Here is a 15,474-nt window from a genome sequence, read left to right on the forward strand (position 1 = left end):
AAGACACTAATAATATTGTCCGGGTACATTCTGAGATACACAAAATAATTGAGTCATAAAAAAAAGAAAAGATCTTTTTGAGGTATTAAAAAGTAAAATATAGAGTAATATTGAGGGTGTGAATGATAATAAAAAGAATGTAGGGGTTTGTTGGTTAAATTTTCTAGATTGCCCGCGGCCGAATCAGGCAGCCTCCTTCCTCCGCCATAACCCGATCCAACGGCTCATACGCTTCCGAGCTCGTGTCCGATCCCCCGCCGCCAATTAGCCAATACGCCGGCTTATACTCTAAGAAGTTGACTGTCATCTTCTCCTTCGTCCTTAAACTTCTTCTCGTTCGCTTCCGACTTCGTTCGAGACTCTTCTAGGGTTTCGCTTTGGGGAGAAAGAGAAGGATCGGGGTTTCGTAGCAGAGGAGAGATCGATGGCGACGCAGGTAGGGATGGGGCTTACCAAGATCGTTATCTTGGTCGGAGCAGGTGATTGTGATTTACCCCCTCCTCTTTGATTCGATCGTTGTGTTGTTTCTATTGGGTTTTGGATGTTTGCTTGCGTGATCTGATGCGTTTGTGATCGTGTTTTGTAGGCGTTACCGGTTCGGTCATGCTGCGGAACGGCCGGTTGTCCGATGTATTGGGAGAGCTTCAGGTTTGAATTACTACTTGACAAGCAAATAAGATTTCTACTTGATTCTTGACTTTTGTTTTGATTTTTTGTATGCTCTGGTTTGATACTTACACTGCGAATTTTTATCAAAATTGAAGACGAAAGTAAAAGAAAAGAGGGATTTAGATGGACAAGAACGATATCTCTTGTTTTCCTTTTTTTCCCCGGTTATGTGTTTTCGTTTTGGATTTGAAGGGCATCCATTACTTTTGTGTTAATGATGAGTGAAAGTGTATAGATTTGGTGGGAAGATGAAGGATGATCAAGTTGACATTTGTTATGTTGAAACTTTGGGCAGGATATGGTTAAGGGATTGGAAAAATCAGCACAAAAGGGAGATGATGCGAATGCTGACTTAAACGAAGTTCTTGCTTCCCAGGTACTTTCTTATTTTAATTTGAGAGGTTGTCATCTTTTACTATGAGCGATGGAAAGTTGCAGTTGTTTAATGACGGCAGTAGTCTGTGACTCTATAAGATGCTAATAATGTTCTACGATATAGAGGGTTTATTCCTTAGGGACCAGTTTGCATTATACACCTACTGGTGGTTTTTACCCGTGTTACCTTATGAATTTATCCTTTAATCTTTTCTCACTCTCTTTTTGTGAGGCTAATGATGAGATTTTGTCGACTACTTTTGTGCCTTCCATCATTGTAGGTTGTGGCAGTGACGATTACCTCTAGTATTTTCATGATCCACCTAGGATTTTATTGTATCACAGGGATATTCGTCATGCTAGGTGATAAATATAGATCTACTCAATTTATGGCATTCTTAAACCTTTTGCTATTTTCTCAATATTTATAAATTTAATTCATTTGTATTTTTGTATATTAGAAAAAAAATCCAAAATGAAACCTATCTATTTTGTATATTACAGTAAAATGTTGTTCATATGTTTCATAGGTCCGCCGGTTGGCCATGGAGGTTCGACAACTTGCTTCTGCACGTCCCATAACCGTTCTCAATGGAAATTCAGGCCAAACAGGTATTTGCTGTTGCAATTAAAGTTCTATAGCAAAGACTGAGATGCAATGTGATGATTATTTATGATGCTCTATGAGCTAGTATATTATTAAAATTTGCTTGCTTCTGTTAACATATTCTGAGGATATGCATGATTGTTCCATAATTTGGTTATCAGCTGATTGAGATATTCTTTCCAGGAGTTACAGCACTTATAATACCAGCTGCAACTTTGGGCGCACTTGGTTATGGATACATGTGGTGGAAAGTATGTTCCATCTTTATCGTCAATTGTTAGATTTTTATCCACTTCCGCATAAGAAATATCAATTGTTGTTACTTCCGAGCTTGTATTTCTTTTTATATTGTGATGGTTTTCTTGTCATGAGTTATTTGGTTGCTTCTTTACTAGTCGTATAGATTCTTTTAAACTATTGTCTCAGGAGTATAATAATATGGTAGCACAATCTTCTCCAGTTTCTTTTCTTGATTAATCTTTGTCCTGTAGATTTTTAGCTTAATGGCATGACTCTTTACATTTGTTTCTGTCAACTAATTTTGTTTATAATTGCTTCAAAATTCATCAGGGCTTCTCTTTCTCCGACCTTATGTATGTCACCAAACGGAATATGGCCAATGCTGTTTCAGGCATGACAAAGCATCTGGAGCAAGTGTCTGCTGCTCTTTCTGTAAGTATTATATTTATGATCAGTATTCTTATATTATTTACAGCTGTCACTTTCATCGTTAAGTGCCCATTTTGTTGTACCTTCTGAAAGTGACTGGCATCAGTTCTTAGCACAAGGACTCTAAACTATTAATTGTGTCATCAGAAGTGGATGAAGTGCACAATTACTTCTATTTGATATTATCTGCTTGTTCTTCATGTCTTAGGAAGTGAAAGTATGAAACCATGCTAGTATTGACATATGAAACTTATCAACTATTGGAAGTGCTGTTATATGGGAAATTTTTTTGTAACTTTTGTTGGTCAAAGAAATAATGGGAGTCCTTGTCATTGTATACAGTGCAAGCTTGATTATTTTGAAACAATCATAAGTTCTATAGGGCCTTTTTTATTGATTAATTTGTTTATGTAAAATGCCATGTGAATTTCCCCCTCTATCTTCTACTCAAAATGTATATTTTCCTTGTCAAATCATCAAACATGAGCTTATGATTATTTGCCAATGAAAGGGTGTTTATAGTGATTGGATGCATCAAGTAAGTTATTTAATTATGGATGAATATGAAATCAGCTTGTTGATTCTTCTGTTCTTTCCCTCTCTTCTGCATTTCACCCACATACTTTTTCCCCTTGAATTACATCGCCCACATTACTGCATTAGCTTTTCTCTTGATTGTTCTGTCATAATTAATTGTTCATTCATGAATGATGAGGGTCAAATGAAATCAGAGTACAGTAAAAAATGGTATCAAGCATTGCCCCCCTATATTGTGATCCAGCGAGTGTGTTACAAAATTTAAGTTAATTTTGAATCTATATCCGTGCTCAAAATCTAACAATTCTTGTATGTTATGTGGTACCTTCTGAAATCTTTTATTTTTCCTTTTTCGTAGGCAACTAAGAGGCATCTGACACAGCGGATTGAGAGGTTGGATGATAAACTGGATGAACAAAAGGAGATATCTCGATTGATAAGAGATGAGGTACTCTCCATTTATATCTTTATATCTAGCTTCATTTGAATTAGGTAATGCAATCATAAAGGAGAGTGGTCCTATTATGTTGTGGGAAAATTGCTGCAACATCTTTATCCCTATAATTTTTTGTTTTTTTTTTCCCAGTTTGTACCTTGATTTTGATAATTTGAGAAAGTTTAGCAAGTCCCTTAAACATTCTTATGAACTCCATGTCCTTGTTGTATGAAAGCATACAGCAATCAGGTTTTCTGTCCTTTTTCTTTGCTTATATTAGTGTGTTTTCTGCGCAATTTGTCAAGCCTTCTTTATTTCTAATGCCGTACAGGTCACTGGTGCTCATTTGAAAATCACGAATATGGGCTCAGAAATAAGCAACATCAAGCAATTGGTATGGGATCTGGTGAGTGCATGTATCTTAGTATATAATGGTCAACAATTTCTACTCAGGCAATTTGGTTGTCTCATAATTAATATTCCTTATTTGCAGGATGAGAAGATGAACTCAATGGAAGAGAAGCAGGTAAACCATCTTGATATGATGTGCTTTATGTTTTTGTCCTTTCAATTTTGTTTCCTTTCTTTTGGTTCTTAACTTAGGAAATGAGAACTTATTATGTGAGGTATCTAAGTGGAACAGGACTCTCAGTTAGATGTTCAAAATTAGATAGACTTGAGAGTTTCTAGTACAAGCTTAAATATGAGTTTGTTGTCTTTGGCATCATATATATTGAAGGAAAGGTACGTGTTAAGCAATCAGCTGTAAGGAAAATCACAAGTCAATAAGTTCTAGGGGCACTAGGTATCAGATGATTACGAATGAGTATAGGGATTAGGGATGATATTGTGAACCAGAATACCTATTACCCTAACCATTGTTTTGCTATTCTTTATATCTCATGATGAAATTGTGATTGCAGAATTTTTCGTGCGCTGGTGTTATGTACCTCTGCCAATTTATTGGTGGAAAGGGAGGGAAAATGCCTGAATTTCTGCAGGTATGGCTGATGTACTTGTATTTTCGGTGGTTAGTGTGGACATTATTATTACTTGTCAGTGATATCTTTCAGTTGTTGTGCAGACATTTAAGCTTTCATTTGGATTTGCTTGGAAGCTGTTTTTCTTTGTAACTTTGTTTTTAGCCTCTATATTTGATCTACTGCTGAGAAATAATTTAGCTCTCTAGTTTCATTTTTGCTGCCTAGTGCTGATTATTTAAATACCAAGACATCAGGTATTGATATTATTGCCGAATTATTGTGAAGTCAAAAGTTTGTGAATATTATTAGAAATAATAGTATATTAGTTTTAAGTTTTAACTATATTTTGTACTTTCATCACGCCATGCATGCTTCGCATTTCTGTGTGGTGAAAAGTGATTCATAAAACTTGTGAAATTGGTCATCAATTTGTCACTCAAATAAAAAGAAAAATAAAAAGATAGCTTGTAGGATCACACAAAGTGTATGCAATTTGTGATCTAATCCTTGGAAATATTTACTTCTGGACAAACATATGTAAGTATGATTTATAAAACAACGTTCCAGATTGGTGCCAATTTATTTGTCAAAGCTAGTTTATAGAAGATAGTGTTTGCCGCGACATCCTCTGACCTTTCTTGTGGTAGATTAGCCTCATGATGACAACTCTATCTCCTAAGGTTTTTCTAAAACATGGAAAGAGGCAAGGTGATGAAGGATCTTGCCTTAGTATTTAGAGAGCTGACCTGGTCTTGAGTATAAATAGCAAAAGAGCCCAATGAAAATGGCCTTCAAGTCTATCTTTATGTCAGTTAAATAAGGACATCAATGAACTTCTGTATATTCACCTTGGATTTCCATTATGAGATATTAGTCACATCATACTACATCATTTTAGTCTTGTTGATTGCATTAAGTGCCTGGCAATTGGCATTTAAACTCATAACCCTGGCTAATGTCTTGTCATTTTGTACTGCAGGATGGCTCCAAGGTTGCTAGCAAGCGTTTTATTGCAGACACGAGAAGTATAAAGGTTCTAATTCCTCTTGCTTGTAATTTACAGCTTTAGCTAGAACACTTTTCTGGTCCATTTTCCTTTGCTTCTGCACTTGTCACAAATTTTCCGGCAATTAATCAAAATTTTGTATTAATACCTCTGAAGGCCTCATATAATCTAGATGTGGGGGACTCGTTGCTATCCAGGAAGCTTGATGCATTGCTTTAAATGATCTTTTTGAATTGTTTAGCTCCATTGGATTTACTGCTTTCTGTGGAACTTAACCTATCGGTGTAAATTTGAGACAGTTGCACTGCGGCAACTTATGTGCTGTAGAGACACAGAATAATATTGAATTTGATGGCTCATCAAAACTTCTTTTCTTTCAACCCAGGGCCTGCAGCATATATTAGAGGCTATTGAATCAGGAAAACTTGACAAGGCTAATACTGATGCCATCTTGCCAAATGACACCGAGTCCTTGAACAGTTCACACAGGTTTACAACTGGTTCTCTATTTTCATATTGGAAATAGCCCGCTCACACCTTGTATAGCTGTATTGACATGTTATGATATACTACTTTATGTTGCAGAATTTAGTTTGTTGACTTGACTGCTAATCTGCTATATGCTCTTGTAGGACTCTATAACTAGACGTGGAGGTTGTGCTTCTTTTGCATCAGTAAGGAACACAAAATCAAACTTTTGGTGGACCTGGCTTGTAAAGAAATGAGAGTTCGTTTTATAGGCTATGTACCATAAAACAGCCTGCTACCTTATATTGTTCAGACAACTGTGTGACTGTTTTGTAGAATTGAAATAGAAAACTATCTATTAAGACATTCCCTTGTAAAAATTGTCTGCAATAAGAAATACAAGATTGCCAATTATTTGCTTTGTCTCATAAAGATGAATTTCTGAACACAGTTCTTTTAACATTAATGCAGCTTTGTGAAGTCAATCGTTCTTCTAGCCGCAGATCATCTTTTATTTTGTTAAACACTACGTGCTGTTTCATTTTATTTTCTATTTTTCTCTTGATAAAATGTTTTGGGGCATTAGAAAAGGTTACACGAGCCAAGCGACTTGTTTATATACGCTTAAAGCTGTTAAGTTTATTGATGCGCATGGCCATCTACCTACAACTTTTAATTAGCCCACAGAGATACTCATGTGAACTCAAATGGGTCATATCTAAGGATGTCGAAGCCAAAGTATTTGGCAATTGTGATTAGCTAAATGGAAAATAAGGTAGCAGGCATGCTGCTGACGCCTAAGTTTGGGTGGTTGCTTTTAGTAGCAATCGAACTATGGGCAGATGATAATTCGATTAGGTACTTCTCTTTTCCAATTTTAGTTTCAATCTGAATGAGAGAGGTGATGAAAGAAAAAAAAATTCACAAAATTCAATTTGCAATCTTGTCTCTGATATAAATTTCCTATGCCCACATCGATTTCTAGCTATCGAATCTGGCACAAGATCACAAGCAGTTCCAAAGTGATTGCTCGATGCGAGCTGCAGTCCTCTGCAACTCAAAGTTCTGCACGCTGTCAACATCTGAAGAACAAGCAAGTGCGTCATCGGCATCTCCAATGTAAAAGATTGCATTGTACTCATCATCATATTGCAGCCTCTCATTCCTTGTGCCCATTACTTCAATCTCTGCATCAAGTGTGCTCTTATTCTTCTCCATTAGTTCCTGAAACATTGAGGACCTCAGAAGGAGATCTAATGCAGCTGGAGAGGATTTACTGCAAGAACCACCCCCTTGTAGTTGATGGGGCACAAACTGTTGGTCGTATCCGTTGCTCATCTCTTCAATGACATAGGAGTTGTTCAAGAACTGCTCAACCTCAACAATATTGTCTTGGAAGTTGTCATGAGCCTCGAAAGTTCTTGGTTCATTCAGACTGTGTTCTTGGGAGCTCAAACTATTGGTATCTCCTGGCTTTAGCCATCTGATATATGTGCTTAAATCGAAGTTGGTCACAGCGTTAATTCCACGGTATTCGATCGCGGCGATGTCGTAAGCGCGAGCAGCCTCTTCTTGAGTGCCTGTAAGCAAATCTTGCCATGTTAAATTGTGTACAGGAAAGTTATTCGGAGAGGATAAGAGTGAGTATATGACATACTATAAGTTCCAAGATAGAGGTACTTGTTTCCAAACACCCTTCCAATCCTTGCTTCCCACCTTCCATTGTGATGATGCCTAGAGTTTTCAGAAGTGATGTACATCTAGCCACGTTGTTGATGTATAGAACTAGTGATGAAAACAGAGAGATGTACTTGGAGTATTACCTTGCAACTCCTCTATATTTGGAGACACCTCTAGAAAAACCATTGCTCTTCCTATTAGTGGAGCAAAGACGATCGTTAAAGTTAAAAAGAGATCACAGAGCTCTCTATATTGGAGTGTATAGATAAAGTTTGAGCAATTAATACCTTCTTATTGAGGCTAGGTACTCTTCTTTGGTTAAGCTCTGCATTACTTTTATCTCTTTCTCATAGTCGGATATCTGAAAAAGTATAACAAATGAATGAAAGAAAGTAATTGAACTCGTATATTTTCATTGAATTTATATCTATCGATTCATAATAAGAGGAATAATGAACAAGTAAAACATAGTGCTCTTGTTCATATAATTATTCCAGACTTGAATGACGTGAACATACTGGGAAATTTGTGTATGTGGTGATTCCCCAGTACTTCAATGCAGCTAGGTCATAAGCTCTTGCAGCCGCTTCTTCCTCGTTGTACGCACCGAGATAAACTGCTTTGAATCATATTCGAACTTTATCTCATATATAAAACAATGAACAAATCAAGAAGTATATATGCAAGAGAGAGTGTATTTTTTTCCCTGAGTAATATTAAGTATATATATATATATATATATATATATATATATATATATATGAGTTAGAAATCTCATGACTCATGACCTTGCTTTCCTTTCTTCCTTTGTGTTGCATTCCACGATCCCTTATCCCACAAGTGTGCTTCAAACCGGCCTGTCCATCTATGCCTACATCATGATCAACCTTGTATTATATATATATATATATTTCTAATGCTTTAAAACTCGTGACATGCATACTCCCTAGTTATATATCTATTAAGCATATATATGCACTTGTTACATGCTATATATATACCTGCTAACTCCTCGAAATCTTGAACTCCTCTTAATTGCAGCACTGCTAGTAGTAGTACTAGAATTATCAGCTATCTCCTTGTTATTCTCATTCATCGCCGATAACAAAGCAGGCTCTCTTCTCCTCCTCTTGACACCCTTCACTCCTTCAATAGTAGCCTTCGCTGCTCTCATTGGTGGGCTAACAAGTTGTCCTCCAATGCTGTTTATAACCTCACTCTTCACCAAGATATCCATGATAATATTTAGCTTAATTAATTCCCATCTCAGGAGAACTAAAATCATAAAGATGTAGACACCCACAAAGAATTAATGCTTGCAAGTCTGTACGAGTTTATAATTAGTTGCTGTGGTTTGAGTTCTTGTTAATTTCTACCTACAAGAATAAGGACAAGAGTAGACGATGATTTCGGGATTAAGTACGAGACAAAGCTATTGTTTTTTTTTGGATTTGCCAGCCTAAGCCATCTGTTACTTTGTTTAATCTCGAGTTTTAGGAGGCAAAGCTTGTCGGTCGCTAATCTGATTACCACTAATAAGAAAACTATACTACTTTGATAGGAATAAATTCATATATTATATTGGAACTAATTTATGACCCAATTTCCTTGACCTGGGTTAAGTATATGTTTAAGCTGGAGTGACAGGGCTCCAATATTATTAAAAATCCAATCTTTTTGTCCTAATTCGACCACTATACATGTTAAGATTCGGAAACCTGCACCCAAAGGCGATTTTTAGCCAATTAATCTGGAAAATGGAGATGTTTACAATAAGCCTAACATGTAGGGGGTAATATGAAAAATTAGAGATAAAAATAGATAAAAGTTTTATAAGATTATTCAATTGCTTCTTTACTATACTATTTTAAATTCCTAAACAGGCAAATCTTCTGCATGGGCATGTCCGAGAACTTTATCCACTAAAAATTCTCCTTTGATTGCGATAATTTCAGAGGCAACATCTTGCATCTTAATCCGATCTTTGGGTGCTTCCATCGAGCACGAGAGGCCGATTTGGATTAAAGGAATGACGCAATTTTGCATTCTCGCCCTCGCGTTATTCTCCTTTTCGAATTGGGTATTCCCTTCTTGGCCTTCTTCGTGAAGCATCTCAGGGTCCAGAATCTCAACCAATTTGTCTGGAAATTTCATGGCAACAAATTTGTGAAGGCTAAGACCATCCTTAAACACGTCATCTGTGGGTCTCTTTCCTGTGAGCATCTCCAGAAGAAGTATTCCGTAGCTGTAGACATCTCCCTGTGTCGAAATTTGCCCACCCATACCATATTCTGCATTTTTAGAAGAGTAAATAAAATAAAATCAGAGTACTAAATTGCATTTTAAGGGGCAGAATGTAAATCATGGGCCAAATTGTAAGTTGAGGATATAATGTCAATATCACAATTGGTACGTAGTTTAGGGGTGAAATTGTAATTTAGCCAAGATAAGTCTAAGCTAAACCCACCTAAATATTGCTTTTATAGCGGAAGTCTCAGAACGGCTATCAGGTAAGCCATTCGTTTGTAAACCAAAATTTATGCAAGACATATAAATTCGTGAAAGCTATTACTGAGTGCATGCTAATTTCGTAGTATGTGCGAAAATTGAATGCCATTTGAGTTTAATTGGTTGCAGGAAGAGAGTTTTTTTCAGGGTTAAAATTAGTAGTTTGCTCCTGAGTGCTGGTTTACAGTGATGACCACAACGTGTTTGTTGTTTGGCCTCTGCAAGACATGTGCATGGAAACAGTTTATGCAGATACTTCATGCATGTGTATCATTGGTAGATACTTCATTCGCTGTAGTTTAACTAATTGATGACTATCGTTTTTTTTTTCTTTACAGAATCCACTGCATATAATTTCAATAGAGATGCAAAGTAGGAAGTGACAACTAGGAAAAATATTGGATTATTACCTGGTGCGACGTATCCAATGGAGCCTTTCAGACCAAGCAAGCTTGTTGAATTCCCAGATGTTGTTGAGGCAGAAGCGTAGAGGAAACGTGCTAAGCCAAAATCACTCACACGGGCAGTCATAGTACTGTCCAGAAGAATGTTGCTTGGCTTTAGATCACAATGGATTATAGGAGACACACAATGGTGATGCAGATAACATAGAGCAGAGGTGACATCCATGATTATGTTAAACCTTTGGGCCAGATTTAACTTGCCCATTCCATTGTGCCCCTGAACTTTTGGATGCAGCCAATCTTCTAGGCTCCCATTTGGCATGTACTCAAGGATTATAGCTTTGAATTCATTCCCTTTGTAATCTGCTGTGGAGCATAAGGTAATTACATTGAGGAGATTTCTGTGACGAATGTTTCTCAAGGCTTCGCATTCAGCAGTGAAGCTCTTTACTGCTCCATTCTGATGAAGGTTGAATACCTTCACTGCAATGGTATTTGATTCAGCATGCAATTTCCCTCTGTAGACAGAGCCAAAACTTCCAGCACCAAGCAAGTTGGCTAAAGAGAAACCATCGGTTGCTTTGACGATATCGGTGTAAGAAACTTTTTCGTACTTGTCCTCCAAGTGACAAGCTGATTGATTTGGTTTGTCTTTCATCCTTGATCGACATAGAATGCAAAATAAGAATGAGAGCGAGATTAAAGCAATGGTTGCAACTGGAATTGTCACCATGAATGCAAGGGACCTTGATTTGCTACTAGAAGATTGGATGATGGAGCAAGGTGGTAGGTGCAATTTTGGATCACCGCCGCATAGTCCTCTGTTTCCAAGGACAAATATTTCAGTTGCATTGGCAAAAACACCACCTTCTGGCATTTCACCCTCAAGGTCATTGAAGGACAGATTAAAATATTGCAGAGAACCAAAGGATTTGAAGAAGTCTGGGATGTTCCCAGACAAACTGTTTAGAGAAAGATCCAACTCCTTGATGCCTCTCAGATTTCCGAATGATTGAGGAGTAATCTTTCCTTGAAGTAAGTTGGCTTCCATGTGAAGGTACTCCAAAAGAAGACAATTACCCAGAGTGGCAGGAATTTCACCGGACAACTTATTGTATGAGACATCTAAGAAGCCAAGATTTATCAAGCTGCCTACTTCCAGTGGTATGGCCCCAGATAGATGATTGTGAGATAAGTCCAGGCCTTGACTGAGAGAAGAAAGGCTAGCAAGCTCCTTCGGTATACCTCCATCAAGTGCATTACCAGAGAGGTTCAGCGTCAACAATTTTTGGCAGTTCCCCAGGATTGCTGGTATGGTTCCATTCAATTCATTATCATACAGGTAGAGCTCGTTCAATTGATTGAGGTTGCCGATAGAAGCTGGAACTGGACCAGAAAGTTTGTTGCAGGATAAATCTAGGTAGAGTAAGTTGTGAAGGTTACCAATGGCTTCAGGGATGATTCCAGTCAATAAATTACTTTCCAGAAAAAGAACAGTGAGGTTGACGAGGTGTCCGATCCCAGCAGGTATCATCCCAGATATTTGGTTTGATCCTATCCGCAACTGCTCAAGCGTCGTGGAGAGATTGCCTACAAAATTAGGCAAGCTACCTTCAAGCACGTTGCTTTGTAGAATCAACGTCTCCAGTAATCTGCAATTGGACAAAGAAGACAGAAAGCTCCAATCACCGGCTTGTAGTTGATTCCCCCCCAGATTTAATTGTTGAAGATTTTGTAGGGATCCTAGGTTGGAAGGTATGATTCCGCTAAAAGAATTAGTAGCAAGATCAAGAAATTGAAGGCCAGAAATGTTGGATAGAGAAGGGGGGACTGGTCCTTCAAATTGGTTTCCTTCCATGATCAATGTTTGAATATTTGGAAGAGTGTGGCCAATGTTTGGTGGTACCACCCCAGATAGTTTGTTGGTCCCCAAACCCAAGTGAGTGAGTGACGAAATGTTGTAAACAGAAGGTGGTATTAATCCAGACAAGTTATTCGTTGACAAATCCAGTTGTTGCAAGCCAGGAATGCTGCCTAAACTTTCTGGGATGCTTCCCTCTAGAAGGTTGTTATCAAGGAGAAGGGTGACAAGGGAAGAGATATTTCCTATAGATGGTGGGATACCTCCTGATAGACTATTTATTGACAGATCAAGATGTCGCAGTGACGAGGTAATAATCTTTGCTGAAGCTGGTATGATCCCTGTCAGTCCGTTGTGAGAAAGATCGATACCAACAAGTGACGAGCTGTTAAGGAAAGCTGAAGGGATCTCTCCTGTCAGACTATTGTTTGAAAGGTAGATATATTGGAGGGAGGAGCTGTTTGCAAGGAAAGGAGGGATTTCTCCGCTAAGTCTGTTGTTATCCAGGTAAACATAATTGAGAGATGAGCTGCTCCCCAATAGCCAAGGGATGTTGCCTACGAGATTATTGCTCGTAAGGATCAATGTTTTAAGGTTGGGATGGGAGCCGAAGCTGTTTGGGATTTCTCCTTCGAGTCTGTTATTTTTTAGACCGAGGGTTTGTAGTTTGAGGCATTGGGTGAGACTGGAGGGGATATTACCCATGAGCATGTTGGTCGACAGACTGATTACCTCAAGACGAGAACACTGCGAAAGAGTGGTCGGAATCTCGCCATCAAGAGAATTCATGCTGAGGCTGAGGTACTGAAGTCGGGATAGAAGGCCGAGTTCTGGTGGCATTTGTCCATGCAGTTGATTGTTTGGTAGGTGAATTCTCTCAAGAAAAGTGAGATTGGCTATGCAAGATGGCAGGAGACCTGTTAGGCTTAGGGAATCAAGGTTCAAAGCAGTGACTCTTACTGGTTTATGCCTGCTACAAGTGACTCCACGCCACTTGCAGAAATTGAGAGATTCATTCTTCCAGGAGGCCAAGGCTCCAAGGGGGTCAGAAAGCTGGGACTTGAAGCAAAGGAGGGTCTGTTGGTCATTACTAGTATTGCCAATAGTTGGAGCAGCAGCAGCAGCAGCAACAACAACTATTGCAGACTTGGAATGCAACAAGGTTGGACAAAACAAGAGAAGGATGAGAGCAAGGGGCAAGATAGAATATGAACTCAAGGCAAAAGAGATATTCATCTTGTGATGGAGGACAACACTGAGGCCTGGAAACTATCATTTATTAGGTGTTTCAACGCGGAAATTGGTTGGCAAGTAGTGTATGATTAATCAAATCATGCCAAAAACTGAAAGAGTTTGACTGTTTCTCACTCGGGAAGGATTTCATCATTTAATCTTCTTCAAAGGAAAAAAATATCTAGATTATTGAGTTTGTGTTAATCATGTTAGTTTATGTTAAAACTCAAAGTGTCATTGTGTAGTTCCTTTCATCTTTTTTGACGAGCCTCGTCTAGATTTCTAGTATGATTTTGCATGTCATTGTCTATTAAAGCTGGCTCACCGTCTAGTTCTAAATTCTACTCATTTTCTTTATTGACTACATGTGGAACAAAATTGAGATTTCTTCCAAAGAAAAAGTCTAGCTTATTGAGATTTCTTTAATAATGTTAGTTTATGTCAAAACGCACATTGTCAGTGTGGAGTTCCTTTCATCTTTTTTAATGGGCCTCATACTTCTGGACGTCTAGTATGACTTTCCATGTCATTCATTGTCTATGTAAGCTGGCTCACTGCCTAGTTCTAAATCCTAATAAATTTCTTTATTGAAAGTGGACTTTCTCCCTCCTCTTCTTTCCCTTTTCCTTGTTTTGTTCTCTCAATTCTACTTGGAACTGGACTTTCTTGCCCTTGCTGAAGGTAAGAGGTAGGCGTCTCTAAGGCCTGAGCTAGGGTCAAAATAAGAAGTCAAGTCTAGGATCCACTGTCTTGTTACGTAGTTGGTCCTAAATAATTAATCTAGGATTACTCTAAGGTGCATCTAGAAAACTCAAATGGGAGGAATTCTCTATATTCTGGTTGCAATATTAGTGTCTGGTGCCAAGATCATAAACTACAGTTTGCTGTCCGAACAGAGTTATAATTGCAAAATTGTAAGTCGAATAAGGAGTATGTTATTTCCCATTGTTATAGCTGCTATGTTATGAATAATTAGATCAACAGTCACTGGAGCTAAAGTCAGTTTCAGCACTACAACTATAGAAGGAAGTTGGTCAACACGCGGAATCAGACTTTGACAAAGTGGCATTTTTCATCTTTGGATTCATCTAAATATTGTCATCTCCAGGTCTTTATCTATCTTATCAATCTCTACAGCCTACCAGGATGGACAAAGTTCTTCGCTCTTAGCTAAGACAAAGATTCACCTATTCTTTCGAAGATTATAAATAGAGAGCCTCTTAATTTCTTGAAGGTTAACCACGTTTGCTGAGAGAAGGAAAAAAGAAAAAAGAAAAATGGCTCTAAAGGTTTCTCTCATCTTCTGCACGCTCTTGGTGTTAAGCTGCTCCAGCTCTCGCATTCCCTCTGCCATTGCTGCTAGAGCTCTCTGTAGGAATCTGCCTCAGCCTTGTGAGTATCCTCTTGTAATTGATACCCTTACACTCTCTATTTTAATTCCATTTTAGACATGAGTACGTTTTTTCCCCCCCTAAAGATGGCCGTTTTGACGTCCATTTTATGCCAAAACATATTAATACTCTACTGTTGTATCTTTATGATGTGGCATACTTGATAGGATTTAAACTCAAGATCTCTTACTTTTTTTTTCTTCTTATCATCGTCTTTCAGTTATCCAACTATCCAAGAATGGCGAACCAACACACCCAAATGGAAATGATAAAGCTGCCTTAGAAGCATTTGAACTTGAGCTCATCCCCAGCAAAGGGGCCGTGGCTGGAGGTAGAAGACGGCTTCTATACAACGCACCCTCCTACGCAAAGACTCCTTATGTTCCTTATGGAAATTATCCTGTTCCGGGGAGCCCTCCTGGTCCTCCTGGAAAGTAATTAACATTAGTAGCCTTGTTTTTATAGTCACGTAACAGTTTGTAGAACTGGAATAAAAGAATGAAAGAGGGCAGAGTTATTTTGGCATGAATCCAGATAGGCCAGTTGTTGAGCAGATTAAAGTTAGAAATGTTCATCTAATATATACTGTAATCCAGATGTTGCCATATTATAATCTTCTAACTAGCTGCTGTGTCTCTGAACCCCGT

General features: G+C 38.1%; 3 protein-coding genes and 1 long non-coding RNA gene across 4 annotated transcripts; 2 read left to right on the forward strand and 2 right to left on the reverse strand.

Moving 5' to 3' along the window:
• The first annotated feature begins 112 nt into the window (after positions 1 to 112).
• LOC140792318 (uncharacterized) lies at positions 113 to 6,164 on the forward strand. Its single transcript, XM_073143239.1, has 13 exons — positions 113 to 479; positions 587 to 648; positions 965 to 1,045; positions 1,575 to 1,656; positions 1,835 to 1,902; positions 2,222 to 2,323; positions 3,216 to 3,305; positions 3,625 to 3,699; positions 3,787 to 3,819; positions 4,217 to 4,294; positions 5,256 to 5,309; positions 5,668 to 5,771; positions 5,915 to 6,164. Exons 1-13 carry the CDS (start codon positions 425 to 427, stop codon positions 5,922 to 5,924), a joined length of 894 nt encoding a protein of 297 aa, XP_072999340.1. The 5' UTR covers positions 113 to 424; the 3' UTR covers positions 5,925 to 6,164.
• A 591-nt stretch (positions 6,165 to 6,755) lies between these two features.
• Positions 6,756 to 8,667, reverse strand: LOC140792105 (AP2-like ethylene-responsive transcription factor At2g41710). The gene is made up of 7 exons (XM_073142941.1): positions 8,432 to 8,667; positions 8,219 to 8,301; positions 7,949 to 8,046; positions 7,718 to 7,791; positions 7,574 to 7,624; positions 7,408 to 7,484; positions 6,756 to 7,330 (listed from the first exon to the last, which is right to left on the reverse strand). The coding sequence occupies exons 1-7, from the start codon at positions 8,665 to 8,667 to the stop codon at positions 6,756 to 6,758; spliced, it is 1,194 nt and encodes a 397-aa protein (XP_072999042.1).
• A 390-nt stretch (positions 8,668 to 9,057) lies between these two features.
• Positions 9,058 to 13,772, reverse strand: LOC140791913 (uncharacterized). The gene is made up of 2 exons (XM_073142639.1): positions 10,349 to 13,772; positions 9,058 to 9,721 (listed from the first exon to the last, which is right to left on the reverse strand). The coding sequence occupies exons 1-2, from the start codon at positions 13,437 to 13,439 to the stop codon at positions 9,306 to 9,308; spliced, it is 3,507 nt and encodes a 1,168-aa protein (XP_072998740.1). The 5' UTR covers positions 13,440 to 13,772; the 3' UTR covers positions 9,058 to 9,305.
• A 330-nt stretch (positions 13,773 to 14,102) lies between these two features.
• Positions 14,103 to 15,451, forward strand: LOC140791917 (uncharacterized). Its single transcript, XR_012109655.1, has 3 exons — positions 14,103 to 14,117; positions 14,545 to 14,828; positions 15,048 to 15,451. It is a non-coding gene; the product is annotated as an uncharacterized lncRNA (long non-coding RNA).
• Positions 15,452 to 15,474: the final 23 nt, after the last annotated feature.

Source organism: Typha latifolia, chromosome 7 (genome assembly GCF_019914945.1).
Source record: "Typha latifolia isolate L0001 chromosome 7, TyphaL0001v2, whole genome shotgun sequence".
Classification (NCBI taxonomy): Eukaryota; Viridiplantae; Streptophyta; class Magnoliopsida; order Poales; family Typhaceae; genus Typha; species Typha latifolia.